The 19,415-nt window shown below is 41.1% G+C and overlaps 1 protein-coding gene across 1 annotated transcript in view; it reads left to right on the forward strand.

Annotated features, from left to right (window-relative positions):
* Nucleotides 1–1,507: 1,507 nt before the first annotated feature.
* Nucleotides 1,508–19,415, forward strand: part of GRAMD1B (GRAM domain containing 1B) — a 141,661-nt gene continuing 123,753 nt past the window's right edge. The window contains exon 1 of the mRNA XM_055819253.1: nt 1,508–1,666. Within this exon, the coding sequence (XP_055675228.1) occupies nt 1,641–1,666 (26 nt within the window). The 5' untranslated portion in view covers nt 1,508–1,640. The remainder of the gene's footprint in view (nt 1,667–19,415) is intronic.

Below are 19,415 nucleotides of genomic sequence, written 5' to 3' on the forward strand. Positions count from 1 at the left end.
CTAGAAGCTACTTGTAAAACCTGATTGCACCCAGTCACGTGCCCTCACAGATATTAAAGAACAAACACTGAAGTCTGTCAATGTCTGACTTAAAACTGTGGTGGAAAGGCTGAGGTTTGCTTTGAGAACAAACAGTATAGAAGATGCCCTGAATTAGACTCTCTTGAGGGGGCAGGGAAGGGTGTTGGAAACGGCTGGGCTTTGTTTTGTGGAGGTTTTTTGGTGATCTACTGTCTACATCATATGTTTTAAGGTACACTGCATTTCTTTGACCATGGTCCATTTGCAATATGTGCTTGGTTCTGAGTAAATGTCTTTGAGGAAATACGCTTTATTTTTAATTTTTATTTATTATTTTTTATTTTATTTGTTCTTTCTCTGATTAGGGTGGGGCATATCAACCTACTGGAAAAACAGTCCACCAGCTTTCTCTGGGCATTATACAAGTCAGTCTGTCCCCTGAGACTTGTCAACCACAGGATGGTTTCTGGCAGAACTGGAACTCTGAAGTGCTGTACTGAACTGTGGTAAAAAGTAGGCTCAAATATGAGCCTCAGGCTACACAGTGGATTTTGACTTGATTACAGTTAATGAGAACTCGGTGTCTGAGTCCCTAGGGCATGTTTTTGAGGAAGGAAAATTTGGTCACTGAATTAAGACAGTGGGCAAAAGCAAAGTGATCATATGATCATAATTAGGAAAAGAGGATCACATCAAAGCTGTGAGCTTGTTTTGGCAGAGAAGTGTGGTATGCTCTATTCAGAAGTTGTTTAATGCTAGGATAAACCTGATTACCCATTAACCTGCTCTAGCTCATTATCTGTCTTCTGTATGTCACTTTTGTCAGGTATTTATATAGTCCTAGTGCCCTCACCTGTCTGGTGATTTGATTCTGGGAACAAATAAATACTTAAACTCCCAAAGAACTGTACCCTTGCTGCAGGTGGCAGGGACAGATGCACAAAACCTTTGACCCTCTCTAAATCCTTTTGTAAATGAAGGAAGTATAAATACTCAGAACACATGCTGTAAGATTCAAGCCACTTTCTACCTCCAGTCCTGTGTGTTTGGTAACGATGTGGGATTCAGTTAGTCTAGGCACCCTCCTTCCACAGCAGACCCTTGTTCTGCTGATAATGGGGTTTGTTTGTACCGTCTATATCTGCAGCTCTTCTTCTGGGGTTTTGTTGGTTTGGCACCCTCTTGTCATTCCTTTAAATCTCTTCTCTTTTAGATTACATCGTAAAATCCCGCCTGATGTGGAAGAGGGGTTTCTCCAGGAGTGGCTCCGAGAGGATGGTTTGGAAATCACGGGGAAAGGAAGATGCCTTAAGAAAGGAGAGATCCTGCTTCGTGCCCTGCGGCCAGAAGAGGGTTAACGAGGCGCACAGCTCCTGTGAGGGAGGCAGCGTGTGCACTTGGCAGTGAGAGATGCGCTACGGCATGAGAGGAGCGGAGCAGCGCTCCGTTCGGCGTGCCGGCCCTCAGACTGCCCCTGCATGTCCACAGCGGGTGTCCGGCTCCCACTGAAGGGTCCCCGCCTCCCAGCCCCGCATCCCACCGCTCCGGAATGGGGTCTTCCCCCCCCTCACACGGCGCTGTCTGACACGGGCGTGCTGCTGTGAGGCGCTGGCTGGTGAATGAGTGCCCCTCCGAGCAGAGCCAGGTAAGACAGCGTCACTTTTGTTCCCTTTCCAGCTGGGATTCAGGTAGCCACTGGGTTTTGGTTGTCTGTGGGAAGAGAGGCAGACACATGAAGGTGCTGGTCCCTTAGCACAGAATAAAAAGTACTGGTCTTTGGGGACGCTGTTGTATCATCCCCTCTGGAGGTGTCTGAGGACACTTGCATCGTCGTATCAGCTATGTTCTGTATTTGAAGTGTTGAAGTTACTGCAAGTCAATAGTAAAGCTATTAACATGGACTGTTGAAAAGGCTGTGATGGGAAAGATCAGCTTGTGTTTTTGGAAGGATAAGAAATTTTGTTACTTTTCACTTGTTTCATTTCACAAGATTTAAATGTCTTTGCGAGTCACAGCATCAAAATATTACCCACCATGTAAGAACAGAAGGCATGTGTCTTTTCACACAGGAGGATTGGTATGTTCAAATAACTGTATACTCTAATAACATGGTATTATTCCTGGATATAGCAAAACACCTGTGCAGATACTGCTTTAATTTCAAAAACAAGCTTTTAGCTCTGTTCTCATTTTTCTTAATTCTGTGGGAGTTTTCCTCTAATTCCTTGGTTGTTTTTTTTTTTTTTAAATAGCTCTTGGCTCTGTCACCATTTATCCCTAGCTTGCACATTGAAGTGATTGCCTTGGAAATAGCACGCCACATGTGAGTTAGCAGGCTACTGAACACAGCAGGTTAGTCTAGCCTTCTCATTTGAGTTCTCAGAAAAGCTATTGCAACAAATTAATATCAGGCTGTCCATGGTTTTTGTAGCTAGTTGTTTGTGTGCTTTTAGAATGAGCTTAAGGATCCTGAGTATTTTGTATAATTCATACATACACACATATATGTATGACAGGAGGCATTACTTGGAGTAGTAAAGGAACAGAGTTGCCAAAAATCCTTGGCTGGAGTGTGGACTGAGCTAGACAAGGATTTTGACCACACATTGATTATTCTGCGAGTACTCGTGGCTCAGAAAATGCATACCCACCTAACCTTATTAATAGCGATCCTTCTCAGAAGCAGGCATTAGGCCTTAAATGAGAGATGACACTACTAATCTTGGTTGTTAGCTGGCTATGATTCTCTGAATGTTTGACAAAGAATGTTTATAAAATATTAGCCCTGTATGTTTACATGTGTAGAGTGAATGCAGAAATTGCAGGCTTCATAAGCCACTGGAATTCCGGTAGAAATGTCAAACGCTGAAAGCAGGTGAAAGCTTGACTTAAAGTCTAGGAAGCATTCCCTCTGTGTTTTGTTTAGCTTAGTGGCCTGTTGCTTATAGATATTGCAAGCATGTAAACCAGAATGAAAGACTACTGTTATTTGCGACCAGAGCTGATCTGCTTATCTTTCATTTATCTAATTACAAAATGCTGCATCATGTGATATATAATCCATTGTGCTTGTGTGCATATTTCATAAAAACATGCTGAAGCAAATGGGAGGAAAAAGAAATTTAAGGTCAGTTATAGAGAGATCAGGTACTGTTACCATCATCTGCTTTTGAGCTTTCCCATACAGGAGGCCTGAAACAGTTGGGTGAACTTTAAATAAGGTAATTGTTACAGAATTATACAAATTTTCATATATTAAAGAATGATTGATTTGGATCTTGCTTTATCTGGATTAATGACCTCTGAATGTTTCTTGTTTCTTTCCCTTTGCAAACTATATTTGGTGAATACTAATGACAAGACTGGAGCTCAGGTCTTGGAAAACCGAAAGCTTAAGGCTTGAAGCTCCTGTTGGCTTTTTTCACCCTAATCATGGAAGCAGGGGAGCAAATACTTCAATCTCTGGCTTACCCTGGAAAGGACATGTCTCAACACTTTATAGCATCAATTTTCTTTTGCAAATGTAGATGTTTATCGTTAAAATCAATCTGGAAACATCCATTTTTTGCTGGGAAGTCAGAGGTCAAGGACACCTAGACAAATGAATATTAGGAGGGAGCACAATTAGAGCATCACCTAATGATGCTCTTGAGGGTCCTGTGTGTGCCAAGGAGACATGCTGTTGAGGTGCCTTAGAGGATGTGTGTAAAAAACATTTCAGGTAATGCCATGTGGCTGGAGTGGCTGTTAAAACAGAAAAGGAGTTCCTGGCTTTAATTTAGTGACCAGCAGCTAAGAATGTGCAATACTTAAGTACAAAATATTGCTGTAGTTAACATTCCCTGGCCACCTTGGAATAATTCAGCAGGCTGAAGAAATGCCTGATGGAGTTTCTTGGTTTTTGAGATGGCCCTTGAGAAAAGGGAGAATCTCCTTGTTAGCCATTAGCACTATTTCCCTGGGGCAGCAATAGTCAGTTGCATCTGTCATGGGACCTGGCTGGTGTTCCAGCAATGAAACATGGCTAGTGGAGTCTTGGGAGGGATGGTGGTATAAATCCCTGGGCTAAGAGGAAATGGGAGGCCTGTGCAGTGGCATAAAAACACATGTAAGTGGTGGGGAGAAGAACCTTGAAGAGAGGTTGAAAGTGCTAAAATTTTTGGGAACGTATGGGCTTTAAGTCAACACACCTGTGCACCCCTTCAAGCATCCTTACTGTTGGCTTAAAGTGTCTTTTTTATTATTCTTATTATTTTATTTTGCAAAGGAAAAAGGGCTCTGCTTATTCAGTTCAGGAGCAGGAGTGTATTTTGACATCAATGATCAGTACAAGTTGGAATACTTACCATGTATAACTAACAAGTGATTTCTAGAGTGAAGAGATATTTATGGAAAGGCTGTGCATGCTGCCGAAGGGCAGAAAATGCATGATTCTGATTACCTTGCATCTTGAAAAAAGTCTGAATGTTGGAGGAGACTGTCATCCCTGGGAAGAAAATTATTCCATGTCAGGTGTTGCGCTTGACTTGCTTCATGTTATTATATGTTTGGCTAAACTTTCTATGAGTGTTCCATTTAGAAAAGACAAAGAATTTATATTTGACTGTCTGCGAAATACTACACTTGTAGCTAGATTGTAACGTGCCTGTATCAGAGGTGAATTTAAGCAGTGAGTTTGCAAACTTGTTTAATTTACTTAGAACTAGCGGTTTTTATTTCTAAAGCATCTGTTGCTCTTTAATTACATGAATGACTTATGAATGTCTTATTTAACGTAACTGTGACTATTCACACTCCTTTGGGCTTTATTTTTGGTGTGGTGGGGTTTTTTTTGTGGTGTGTTTTTGTTTTGTTTTTTTTTGTTTTTTTGTGTTTTTTTTTTTTTTTTTTAATAGACTTCTAAACCCAAGCTTTTCTCTTGAAGCAAATTTGATTTATACCATAAAGGGTGAGGTGCTGGGGTTCGGGGCTCTTGGTTGAGGAAGAATCTTAAGTTGATTTGCGGGTGAGCAGTAATGTGAAACATTGATAGTAAAAGGCACTGTAGGAGAAGAGGAAAGACGAAGTATAGTCTTATCTGACCTAAGGAATACAATCATGTTTCCATGGCATGTTTCATTTTTTGATCTAAAAAATAAAATTGCTGATAACTCTATCTCTGGCGACATGTGGTTGTCTGGCATGCCTGTGGTTAGCATATAGTGCATCATGCTTAACAAATGCTCCTATATGTATTGTTCTTGTGTACCACAGAGCAAGATGTCACCCCGCTTTCACCCATTGTCACATTTGTCATGCATGCTGCAGTCATGAGAACTAGCGCCCTGTGTATATATTCTCCGGATACCACATACTGATGCTCACTTGTCCTATGCACTTCATGTCTGTCCCAAGCTACTTAATGCAAAGGGTTGTGGTACACAGGTTGATTAATAATCCACTCTGGAAGCAGAGATCTCAGGTCTCAGAATGGAGTTGCATATGCAATGATTTTTTTTCATGGTAATGAGATGCAAATTAACAACTTTTCTGTACTTCCATGCTCTGATACCTTTTTCTGGGGGGAGGGGGGAGGTGCAGGGTGAAATTAGAGATGCTTTCGGTGCTGTAGGCTCTAAAATGTTACTGCCTTATAGGACACAGTCAATATGCAAGCTCAGCTGGATCAGGTGTGCAGACAGCAACTCACTGGGTATATATGATGAATTTCATTGCATTTCATATGTACAAATTAACAAGTGTGGAACTAACTGTGTCCTTGATCTTAAAGGCTTTGGGTTTGTCTGCGGTCCAGCTATTCATGAAAGGCAGTTCTGCTGTTCTGGGATGACAGATGAACAGTAAGATCTATATTAAACTTCTAATTAAAGATATAATGACAGGTTGGTTAGAGAGTGAAGATAGGACACTTGGAGGCTTTAGCTTTGTCCCATTGTAGACTGCTGGAGTGACAGGAAGTAGGTCATTTAAGGTCAGCCATTTTACAAGTATGGTGGTATTGATTTCAGTGGTATCCGAGTGTCTGAATACTGCTGGATAAGTGTGAGCTGTGCTGGCCCTCAGCCTCTGGCAAGGAGGATGCCAGCATCATCTTAGAAGATGTTGTAATGATAAATACAGAAAAAATAGAGAAATGCTCTATAGTTGTAATGGGAACCCGTTGAACCCTTTAATGGATAGACTACGGTTATCATTGCTTCTAGACTAGCGCAACAGTAGTCTTTGTTTTTCCTTTTGCTCTCCCCCAGGCTGCTTAGGTTTGCTTCTTTCAGAGACTGTCTTTCCTCTTGCTTGTGGTAGCTATACCAGTGACTGCCTCAGAGACCTCGCATGTCTTGGACCCCTTTCCGCTTAGCTTTGACTATTTTGAGACTGCTTGCTATGCCACTCCCATGTCTGGTTATGGGATTTGGCTTGAAAGCTTGATGTGAAACAAAGCAGTAGCCTTGTTGTCTGCAGCAGTGCCTGCTGATGTTGTTCCATTTCAGAGAATTATTCTGTTATTGTTTCTGTCAGATGTCAGCCTTGTGATGCAGTGCTAAGGATTAGTAAATATTTCCCTGTTGCAGTGGGGTGCTACACTCATGTTGCAGTGGGGTCTCTTGAGCCACTGATGATGTATGCTGCATAATCAAGATGTGGCATTCTACCACTACAAGACTGTCAAGATGTGGGTGCTGTCCTGTGTAGTGTCTCCTGCCTATAAACCAAGAATAGGTGCTATGCTTTTCAGCTGTTCTGTACCCTATCTATTTCCTGTTGATCAACAGTTTTATTTCTGTTGCCAGCCTTCTGCTATTTCTAGCACTTCTCACATATGCCCACATCTTTCCACATCCTTTTCCCACCCTCCCCTCCTTCCTTGGATGTTTGGCAAGATGGACACTAAGGAATCAGGCTTTTATAAGGATGATGGTACTTGGCTTCTTAAAATAGTTTAAAATGGAGTGACTTTTATAAGGGGTGGAAGAAGTCACGCTTCTGGCATTGACAAGCAAAAATTTGGGGGTGGGGATGGAGGTGTTTCAGGTCTAGCTGTAGAACATCTTGCCTAACCCACTGATGAGGCAGCAGTAATAGATGGGAATGACCACGTTGTGTTCTAGGCTTGTAGCTGCCATGTTTTGTGCTGTGGTGCATTAGGCTTTTTGATGGCATACACCCAAATGCTGAACAGTTGCCCCATATTTTTTCACCACTTCTTCCTTGTGAGATAAATGGATCATGGTGCTACTTTTGTCCTATGCGTACTGCATTGGAAGGAAGAGGGACTGGAAATGCTATTTGGAGATAATTACGGCCATACTCATCCCTTATGTCTTCTAAGCGAAGTTAATGTAAAAGAACAAGCTGTTGTCTCTGCCTGTGCTGTGACACTTATTGCTGTGACACATGACGCAGTAGAAAGGGCAGAGACCCGCAAGCTGTAGAACCTTGCTGCCCTCCTGCCCCCTTAAGCAAGGAGGGAACCCATCCAGAAAGGAACAGTTTACCTGATCTGACAGGCTTGGTTTTTCAAGTTAATTGTATAAAATGTGGAACAGAGTAATACAGAGAAGGAAGATGCCTCTTCCCTTGTGCCTTACTTGTCTAATGCTACACTGACCAGGTGGCTCTGAACCCAAAACTGTCTGCGCCATTAAGAGGGATCTTTGCTTTTGGCAGGACAGAGCACAGGTGAGTACGGAAATGAAACTAAAGGCTGAGTGTGCTGGCGTAGGCTGTAGGGCTGATTGAGTGTGAGATTTCTGCAGCTTTCTCTCCCACATTTCCATTTCTAACTAGGTCATTTACAGTAACTATGCCTAGCTGGCAGGCCTGATGACTGCAGTAGAGCCACATGTTTTTGCTATTCAAATTCTTAGTTAATGAATAAGTTAGTTATTTTAAGCAGCTCTCGTGAAAATCCGCAGTGGGGGATAAGGAAGAACAGAATTGGCGTGCTTGCAGGCCACGATATATATGTTGGTTAGTTGATGATCCCATAGGAAACACTACTCCTGGAACTGTGTGCTACTCTTCCTTACATTTTTAATTAAGTCTGTGGTGGGGAAAGAGGACAAATAACCTCAAACAGTAACAAATATTATCTGTGTTGAAATAAAAGATTAATCAAGGAGCAGCTCTGGTGCACTGCTGTGATTAAGGTGAAACTGCAGAGTCCAGCTGATGACTGACGACTTGGCTGAGGCCAGAGTCCCAGGAGAGCACACTGTTGGGTTAATATACTTTTTTTTTTCTACGCAAATGATTCATGATCTTGCAGCATTTGCTGACACAGTATTTGTAAGTAGTAGAAATGGAGATAGGCAAAGTATGCTTATTCTATCTTAAGTTCCTTGGAGCATTTATTTCTGTGCCTACAAATATCTATATGCAGGGCACCCAACTGTGACCTTGGATTGCAATTTTTAGAAACTACTGCAGTACAACTAGTAATTGCAAGGGAAAGTGCAAGTTCAAATAAATGATTTTACGAAAAGGTGGCTTGTAGACTACATAACATCATCTAGCATGACAAAGGGCTAGAAGAATGGTATTCAAAGGTATCTCAAAGCATCATGTGCAAATATGCATGTATGTGTCATAAGCTTTTTCAAAATGTACATGTATTGTGTCCTGAAAACAGTTTGTTTGAAACCTCTGCTAACTACTATTATGTTTGTGCTATAGTAGATTTCCTTAAACATGCCACTGCTGTCAAGAAAATAGAGAACTGGCTTTACATAAGGGACTAGTCACACATGGAACAAGATAAGATGTTATCCTGAATTTAAGTTCCTGTGGGGAGTTAGACTTGGTGATCCTCTCTTTCAAATTTACCTTTTCAATCTGAATTACCATTACCTTCAGGTTGCTGATCGGGATACAGGTATTACTGTGTTATAATATATAGATGCAAATTTGGTCAAGTGTTTTCCAATTTAAAAGAGGATTTGTATTTCAAGGTACACAGTGAGTACTGCTGCTATAGTACCTGTGAATGCACCACTGCGTAAATGTTGTCTGGCTATGAAAACAGCTTGGTCGTCTGATATTGTCATGTATGTATCAAAGAGCACAACCCACTTTTTTACTTGCATGATATTATTATGGATATACGAGGATGCATTTGAATATCAGTGCCTTGCACCCGAAGTTTGCATGATGCTTTTTATGGTATGAGTCTGGGACAGTTGCATCCAGGTAGCGTTTGGTGATACAACCTGCAATGTCTGAGCTACACACGATGAAGACGTGCTTCAGGAGTTGTGGCTATGGAACAGTGGCTGGGCTTGAAAGGATACTAGTGTGTTTTTGGTAGAGCTTAGGCATGCTAAGACCTGGCACTGTGGAGTTGGTGGAGGAGATGCACAGTGTATCGGTGATGCTAAAAATAGGAGATCTGTGCCCAGTAAATGACTGCAAGCAGAGAAGCTTGAGTCCTTCAGTCAATCAGGCTTGAGTCCTAGGCTGCTCTGAAAACTTTTTTTGTTGAATGCAACCCAAAGGGGATACAAAACACTGACACATTCATCCAAGGAAGGCAAGCCTCATGGAGATTTCCTCCTCCTGTGCTGAGAGACTTAAGTAATGTATTTATGGCAAACAGAATACGAAACTAGCCAAAGCTATTTTTATCACTTGGCCCCTGTCTGTCTGTCTGCCTACTCCTTTCCTTTGCTCAATTTTAGTTCCTGCCCCTTCAGTTCTCCTTCCTCTGAAGTTAAGCACACCTTTTCTCACACTTTGAATCTGTTTGCTCTCTATTTGCCTGTTAGTAACACAAAATGTGTTTGCATCTAGTTTTTATCTTACAACCTTAAATTCCAGGGAGAGAAATGAGAGCTCTGTTAAACTTGGTCTGGATTAGCTGTTGCCTTTCAGTGAGGACGCTTTGCTCTACCACTTCTTCTGTCTTATGGCCTCAATGTGTTTTATGCTTTCTCTCTTCTATATGTGAGGAAATGGGTGGAGAAACTAATTTGTCAGTGTAATGTCAGGCATGTTTAAAGGTCACATTATGAAAACAACTTGAGGATTCTCCTTTTATTTAATAGAACTTTGTGACCATTGCTTGTGTGTTGTAACTCCTTGTAGCTTCACATTAAGGTGTTCAGAGTTATGTTCACTTTGCGGTATGTACACTTGTTTGTGGACTCTCTTGGGTGGCTTCCCTTGTAGGGTTCTTAAGAAGCGTTTCAAATAATAAAAATGCCTGTGTGGCTTGCATAAACCTGCTGTGATGTGCTTGCAAAAAAGTCAGTTTACTAACTCTTGCCTACCTTATTTGTGAATTCTGAAATTTCAGTAACATGGGAACAGAACTTCGACTTGCTGTAACCCTGTCCTAAGTCTTCATAGTATAGATACTTGAAGAGCCTAATGTAGGAAAGAGCAAGAGGCTAATGGGATTAGTAGAGATTAAAATGAATAGCTTGGTGATGCTAGCGTACTCAAAACCCCAGGCAGGTCTACCAGAAGTCTTGCTGTAGAGAAGGTTTTAAGACTTGGTTTCCTGACAGTGCCAGGTCAGTGACCATGCTTGGGACTTGCGAGGCCCTGTGCTATAAAACTCTTTTGAAATGGGACACCTGGAAAAGCAGTCAGCAAGATGGAGAAAACAAGCAGCTTGTTTGTTATGCCTGTGTGATTGTTTGCTGTGATGATGTCCATGGTTACGACCAGTCCAGCCCTAATAAAAGGCATGGGAAAGATGGCTTCATTCTGTAATGAGTTCCACCCTTTGTGCTGGGAAATGGTTACAGAATAATCTGCTTCTGATCAGCAGGCTGGAAATCACAAACCCTGTCTGGATGTAAGTATTGTAAGACTCTTAAACCTTATTTGTGCCTCAATCCACACCCCTTTGCGTACCTCTTCACCTTCAAGTTCAGCTGTGTTACAACTGAAAGAAGCATCCACATAACTGTGTAAGTTCATTTTTATCCTACTGTTTCTTGCTTCACACTCTGGAGACCTTTTTAAACAACTTGGTTGGCTGTGTGATATTTTATCATTATGAGTCACTGCAGCTGTCACCTAGCCAAAATGAACACATACAAACTTTTTATGGTAGCCTAACCTACTAAATTCTTCTTTGTTCTTCCTGATATATCTCTCTTCTACCAGTTGTCTTTTTAATATTTAGCCTTTCATGAATCTGGAATGCCCAATAATTAACCAGTATTTTGTTCTTTGCTTTCAAAGTCTGAGTGGTTAGCAAGATAAAATCAGTAGACTGGAAACCAGTTCCATGGGCCAAAGTAATCTTTGTATCCAAATTACTTGGTTCTGCCGCGTTTTCCACTTGGTGGCAAAGCTGGCCAGTTTCCTGTGAGTATTTTAACTGCAGAATCTGTTACCAAATCTGTGAGATCTTTCCTTAGCTTTCATTTTAATTGCTATCCTTTCTTCTACAGGATAGGGAAACAGCTATGTAACATTTGTCTTTAATCTCATCTGAATTGAACATCTGTTCTTCTTTGCTTTGCCAGGGAAAGCTTTGGGCATCTAGGATAGACAGAGCGAGGGAATCTAATTATTTAGTATTAGAGCAGTCTAACTGTTGAAAGACTGACTCCTCGCTTGTGTCACAAGGGAGAGAAAGTTAAAAAATCTGAGTAGTGTGCATAGAAGCTCCGAGCTACCTTGGTAGTGTGAAAGAAGCTCCTCATTTTGTTTTAATGAGGCCTGGGGGTACAAAGGCAACTCTTTCATTTAGTGAAGCTGGAGGAGAAGCAAAACAGGACAGTGTCCCTAAAGCTTTTACCTTTGAACTTCTGCAAGGCAGTCTGCTGGTCTGGACTGTGAATGTTGAGCCTCTGTCCCACTAGGAGATCACTTGGTACTCATGTTTTTATGGCTGCCTTTGAGCTGCCTGTGCAGTACTGCACGAACGTTTCAGTGCACAGAAATGAGTATTTCCAGATCTAAGTGCTGCCCCTTGGAAAGCTCAGAAATGTTAGTGCTCACTTTCCAATCTTATAGCTGGAGTAAGCAGATCAGGCCAGCTGTATGTTTACTTTTTGTGTAGGTAAGCCTTTTATCTCTCAATGTTTCTTTGAGGAAGGACCTACCTTTAATGAGTAGTTAAAATTTGAAGACATGGGCTACTAGCATCTACAGGAGCTCCTTGGCTGTAACGTTGTGCAGAGCAGTGTTCTTGTGTAGGTACTATCCCTGTGTATGTGAGGGGGAAGATGGACATGAGAAATTTTCTGGGGAATGGGTAATTTAACTGGAGCAGGAAACGAAAATGAGCTTTTTAACAGTTTGGCATATAAACCACTATTGAGATTGTCTTTTTTTCCAGTGGAGTGCGCTTGGTGCCGGAGCACAGATGATATAGATTACAGCTGGGGGGGCTTAAAGCCAAGCTCCCCACTGCTCTGTACTAGCTGATGCAGCTCTAAAGAAATCAATGGAGCTGCTCCAGTTCAGGCCAGCTAAGAACTTTTCCCTGGAGTGGTCTGCTTTTTAATGAGGTCCTGCAGGGCTGGCCAAGTCACTGCAAGCCTGACCTTTTATGTGGCCCCATCTTTTCATTCATTGTCTCTTTGACTGGTAATTGTGGAAATTGAGACTGAACAGAGTAGGCCAGATGATATTACTGACAGTATTTCATTGGGTGTGAAGAATAAAATGCATGTAAGAGACTTGCAGAGAAGAAACAAGTTTGGTTTGGGTTTTTTTGCAGGTATTGCCATTGAAGCCAAAATTACTTTTTAAACAGGTCTAGTGCTGTTCCCAAGTTGGCTATCTCCTTTGAATTGTTGAAATGTCGATTAATATTGAAGCTGCCTGAATTTGCATGTGGAAAGGGAGATGGCTCGATATATCTCTATTTCTACACTATTGAATGCTCTCAGTTTAAACACTATAGAGTAGAAGGGTTTAGAGTGGCTGTAGATCTCAGCCCTATATGGGAAACAAAAGAAACCTTTTGGATGTGTAAAACAAGTTGTGAAGACCCTTTTGCTAAAGCTGACGATGTCACAAAGTATTGTGGGGCTCAAATTCCAGGCCTCTGAAAACTACTCCTAATCCAAATGGGACACAGTGACTGTTGTTCTGTAACTTCTGAATGCAGCCTAGATTTTACATGCTTGTTACTATGAGGTCTGCAGGGCTACTTTAATCTGCTTGTTTTTAAGAGAGAACTGAGCTCTGCAAGCAAGGGGTTTAGACTTGTTTTGTAGCTTCCCTTCCCCTCCCATTTGTATATGTAGGAGTCTAAGGAGTTTAATGCTGCTCTGCTCTCAGCCTGTCATTCTTCTGTGATGTTTATTGATGTCTTCTCCCTCCCACCCCCCCGTGTTATAGCAAAAGCCTAAATTAAGCCTAAATTAAATTATTCTGGGCTATAAGTTAAATGCCAAGTGTAATTATTGCTGAAATGATCTGCTTACTAGTGCTCTTCACTCTCTGGAGACAACCCTTCATCCTGAAGAGTGAACAGAAATTGAGCTGATTGCTTGAGGCCAATACCTATAAGCCTTGTCCACAAGAGAGCATTTTTCTCTTGCCCTCTCTGCAATCTGATGAAACTTTTATATGAGAGTATGTAATTTATGATTAAAGGGACTATTAGGCATATAGGAGGAACACAGTCTTACTGATCTCTGGCATAACCCTGAAAGAGGGCTGAGGTTAGCTCTAGTCTAGGATTTATAGCAGCAATCTGGGAGTCAGCATCTTGTGGGTTATGCCCTTCTGAAGATGGGCACTGGTGACGGGCTGGATGATTCTGCACAATTCTGCTCTGGGTTTAGAGCAGATGCTTCTGGGATTTTTGGCAACACAGGATCACTGAATTCAGAAATCTGTATGTCTGTATCGTATCCTATCCCTTGCTGCTGTGGCAGCTGTAAGATTATCAGTTCTTCCTCATTTGTAAAAAAACGTGCTATTTAAAAAAACTGTGAAATGGCTTTCACTTAATAAGCACATTTTAGTATCTTGTATAATAGTACTCATGAATCATCATGCAATGGAGTAGAATTTTGCTGAAGTAGTTTAGCTGACTGCAAAAGTGCCAGAGAGGATTTGAATTAGTTTTAAAAACAGGAATTGGGCCTCTTCATCTGCTACATGGGTTGGGAAGCAGAAGGAATGGCAAAGAACTTCTCACCTGTAACCTCTGTGGTGGATAGAGAAAGTACAAGACATTGACTTTTTTCTTTTAAGAGCTTTGACAAGTTGGTAGAGGTATCTAAAGATCACCCCAGTGGCCACTTCCCTGAGCTGGGAGTAAGAAAAGTTTCTGAAGGTGTCCGTTCCTTTAGGTATATACTTCTCCTGGGTTTACATATTGCCTTTCTTTTTCCATTGGCTTCTGAGTCCTTCCAGGCTCAAGAGGGAGAAGAACACTAATCACAGCAACATAGCAAATCCATGTTAATAGTTTTACTATAAGCATGCTCAAAGATATGTGCTGCACCTGTGTTAAAATATGAAAATAAATGGGGTAGAGTTTTGCTGATGGCAAGTAAGCTGCTCTGAGTAACAGCTTGGAGTGTTCAAATCCAAATGTGCTGCCTCCAAAATGTCATAAAATGTATGTGTAGCATTTGACTGTCTGTGTGCCATCTGTGTGTTTCTAGTAAAGCTCTGAATAACTTGCTAATTGTTACTGTATGTTGTTCCTTTCTTTTGCACCCTTGAATGGTAAGCAGAATCCCTCAGATATTTTTTTCTTAGGGGTTTAATTCAGCTGATTATTCTGGAGCTCTTATCTGAGGAGGGAATGAAGTCAGGAACTCGTACATCTATCTGAGTGTTTTTGATTAAGGAGTGATCCCATTAAAACAAAACAAAGCAAACCAAACAAAAACCAAACGAAAAGGCCCCTACTAAAAGGTCTAGAGCTCAGCTTCTGTATGCTGAGCAACAGAAAATTCAAGCTGATGCCTCAGTATCAGAAATGGAATTGATGAAGTGGTTTGAGGAGAGAAAGAGGGAGAGAATACCATATAAAAAGTTTGGAGAAGATTTGTTAAGAGTAGAACAAATAAATGCTTGAGTACTGTGTCAAGGTAATTCTGTTCAGTGGTAAAAGCAAACCTGTTAGAAAGGCATCCCTGAAGGATGATTTCCTTTTTGGTTTAAATTTTGGTTTACTGCAAACCTGTGAATGTTGTTCCACCGCTTGTAGTTCTAAAGAGCCATCTTCATGGTGTTCATGGCATATAATTTTCCAATCAAGATGCTACAAACAAGCCATAAAGTCAAGTTCTTCCGTAACGGGAGTACTTTAAATGCAATGCTAGCCAGGAATATGGGTAACAAAATCATGAATTTGGAAGAAAATAAGGAGTTTACCATCAGGTACTTAGGTGTGTTTCAGCTGTCATAATATTGACTGGGAAATACAATTAAGGGATAAAAAAGCTGTACTTCTAAGACTGGGAGGAAGAAGAATTTTGTGTATGTATTCTTTCCAGAGAAAATACTGGTAGATGTTATCTGAGCATAGCATCTTGCCTGAGGCCCCCTCCAGCGCTTAGAGCCTGAGTGTTGCACTACCTACTGAATTTTACATTTGTGTAGATATACATTTATCTAGACAAGATAAGCATCCTCTAATATCTTAAATTTTCAGAACTAGGTGGACATAAATACTCTGGAGAGGAATATTCTATGCTGAAGATTGGGGCACAGTAAGGAGTACTTAATTAGCTGCTATCTTCATTTCTTGGCTTGAGTTTTATAAGTTTTGTGGAAAATGGGAAGGAATTAGTGAGTAAAGTTCTGACAAGCTGAAGAACTAGAAACATTTCACCAGGGACTCTGCAATGTAAATTCCCTGTAAGTTTAGGACTACAGTTGTGCACGCATTTCTAATGTACTTATGTAACTGAGGCTGTGACATGTTAATAAAATTACTAAAAACATAACTTACCCTTCCTTGTGAAGAAAACGGAACATTAGCTGTATGACACTGGCTGGACAGTTGCATCTGAGGGTCTTCAAACCAAACTTAAAAGACAACAAAATGAAACACTCCTTTGAGATCCTACTGGTATTTGTAGTCACTGATTATTTTGACCACACGTTGGCCGTGTGGGTGGCTTGCTTCCAAATTAAAGCAGCACACAGGTAGGTAACCCAATCTACTTACTGCTGGATCTGTGCGCTCCATTAAACGCAGGCTCCCATGTGAGTGTTTTAGTGTGGATCAGGACTATGCTTCTGAATCAAAACTTCCAGCCTGACTCAGTCTGCATCACAGAGCATGCTATTTACATAGACTGGATTGCTTTCAGATGAAGCTAAATTGTAAGATGTTCTTCATACCATTAAAGTGCCTTCAATCCACAAAACCAGATTTAAAAAAAAAAAGGTGCGTCTGGAATGTTGGCAGGTCCTCAGTACCCACTGTTTTTGGAGCTCTCTTAGCTTGTGCTTCTTGCTAATTTGGATGCAGCCAACGAACTAACCTGCGTAATGTAGTCTGTGTGAGGTTTTGCCGCAGGTATGCATCTGTCTTGTTCTCTCACTGGTATCCCACTGATTATTTTACTTCAAGTAAAACATATTTTCATAGAAGAAAACAGTGTAACGTGATCCAGAGAAAACATGTAGTCTTGCGTGAAGCTCACTTGGAACTGAGGGGAAGGCCATGAAGTCAGACCCATGTCTTATTGCAAACATAGGCATTAAAACTATGTAAATTAGCAAATGTGTGCTGGCATTATTAAGGTCTTCCCTGATAAAGGAATAAAAAGGCAGCTGGAAAGGCAAAACTCTTGAGAAATTCTAGTGACGATCGGCACCGGAAAGAATGACCTGTGAAGACTTTACCAGTGCTGCAGCCCCAACTGTAGTAGTTTTTATCTGTTCAACACTTTCTGACCCTGCTAAGTTATGTTCTAAAACTTTAAATTAGCTAGAACCTGATCTTCCTACTTTGCTGTTACAGAAATAGACAAAAGAGTTACCTCATTCTTCCTGTTCTGCTAAGCTCCTGTAATACGCCTGGATTTCAGGAGGCTATTTGTGCCATGCCCTCACTCTTTTCTGGCTTTTCTGCTGTCCTACTTCCCCACCAGAAACATGCGTGTGAGGCAGAAGCTTGCCTTCCATGCTTGTCCTCTTCCTTCCAGATACATGACTCTTCTGTGTTCGAGACAGCACAACAAAAGCACATACCCTTAGAAAACCAAATTATCTTTGAAATGCTTTCAAACTAGTATGCTAGCCAGTACAACTTCTATCAGCCCACCTTCCTTTCGACGTTCCATAGGGCAACTGTCAGCAGGTTGCAGGTAAGCATGTACTCAACAGATAGAGTTGGTTGGAAGTAGGACTCCTTCCCCCCCCCCCCCCCCCCCGAAAAAATCTGTTTGCATGGCACATATCTTGTTAGTGATGCTGGGTGAAAATGGTTACTTCAACTATTCATCAACCTGTTGTAAATTTTCATGACTGTAGATAGGCAATTGGTCTAAGTGTAAAATGCCAGCTCTAATATTTTGATGCACCTCTGTCTTGCTGGGAAGAAAAGTGTTAGGTAAACAAATTAACGAATTGCATCTGTGTTTCTTAGTGTTTCTGACTGACTTTGTAGAACTGCTTGATGCTGCTTCTTGTGCTGGGGAGAAAAAAAAAAGCTCTGGCAAGAGAGAAGTTCAGAAGGTGCTCACAACTTGGAAATTGTAGAAAATGTTTCTTTGACTTCTGTTAATTGTGGCAAGGGGAAGCACAGTAGCCTAGGAACTGAGAAAGTTTTTCAGCTTCAGTCTTCAGTCTTCAACACTGATATCTCTTATGCTTATTTATACAGCCACGTAGCCATATGATTGGCAGTCCAAAATCAGCAAGACTTGTTTGTGCTTTTGAGATGTGACAGTGTTTATTAGAGGAGTACAGGTGTCTATTGAAGCTGTACACAGCATAGTTTTACTTAGAAGGTGTTAACATAAAATTTATTTTGACTTAGGTATTTGTTCCTGTTCCTTTCACTAAATCCTTTTTAAAATTGTTTGTCAGAAACCAAAGGCTCCAGAAATTAATGACTTCAAATTGTGAACTTGGCATCTAGTTCTTGCTGTAATAATGCTAGCTTTTCACTCAAAGCTCAGTGTTGATTCTCTTCATAAGCATATGGTGAAAACCAATTCTGAGCTCCAAAGAGACTTCAGTCCGCATAATGCTAGAGTTTCAATGGCTGTGTCAGTGAGCTGAAATTTACCTTTTGAGTTTGTGATGCCTTTTTTCCCCACAGGTTTGACTGAACATTCTGCAGTGGAGAAAGCAGGATTTTCCAGCTGTAAAGACCAGACCTGTTATAAGGGCTGGAGAGATGGTTTAGAAAACTGGATTTGCTGAAAGATAGACAAGTAAGGCTATTCCTGAACCTTGAAGAGAGGGGAATTTTATAAGACAAGTGTCATGTGAGTTAGGTGTTGGCAAGCAGTCAGGGGAATGTGAAATCGAGCGGGGCAGGAAGAAGTTTGAGAGTTGTGGTGTAAGGTTGCAAAAACTCCTCATCCTCCCTGCCACGTGGAGGGAGATGAATGGGGTCACTAAAAGCCGCTTTGAGATGCTCTCAGTGAGGAAGCTGTGATCAACAGGGTTTGGAAAGCTAAGGGCAGGGCAGGATGCTGTGTGTGCCTTTGAATTCTGGTCTTGTTAGAGAAAAGTCTTGCTCACAAATTTCATGAAAGATTGGAGTAGCTTCAGAGAGTCCTGTGTGTACAGTCTGTCTGGCCATGAGCTGTCGTTGTAGGTGGTTTCACAATATTTCACTAGTTAAGATTGTAAACTACAGCTGGATGGATGGATGTGAGTTTCCAAAACAGTGTCCCAATACAAAGTTCTTTTCAGGTAAATATAATCTGAGACAGAGAATGGAAAAAGGAAATCTAGAATGGAAAAAAAAAAAAACAACCTGAGAAAAGGGCTGAGGCTATAACTCTGCATGTCTAACTTTGTACCTTTTGTAACTGTGCGAAATGTTTGTTCTCAAATGAGTGACAAAGCAGTCAGACAATGGAAAAGCTGATTTTTTTTTTTTTTTTTTTTGGAAGAATTTGTCACACTACCGTATCTATTTGAATGCTTCCTATGCTTTACTTACCCTCATCAATGCTTAATGAATGAATCCGATATTAGCTGTGATAATGTTCCTGTTCTGTAGCTAGGGAATGAAGGTGCAGATAACCAGCTGCTCAGTTTCAAACAGCATTAAATAATTTGATTGAGGTTAGTAGACTAGTGTGTGTTGATTAAGCATCAGATTTGGCTCATTTGCTCTAGGCTTCTGATCTATTTAAATGCTTACGCTGTTGTCTCATGGTGAAATGTTTATCTCTGCCTACTGCAGAGGGAGCTCAGGGTAACTGCAACAGACTCAGATGTTTAGGGTAGCTACTCAGCCTTGGTGACTAGAGCTCAATCCAACAATAATA

This window comes from Falco peregrinus, chromosome 15 (assembly GCF_023634155.1).
Source record: "Falco peregrinus isolate bFalPer1 chromosome 15, bFalPer1.pri, whole genome shotgun sequence".
Classification (NCBI taxonomy): domain Eukaryota; kingdom Metazoa; phylum Chordata; class Aves; order Falconiformes; family Falconidae; genus Falco; species Falco peregrinus.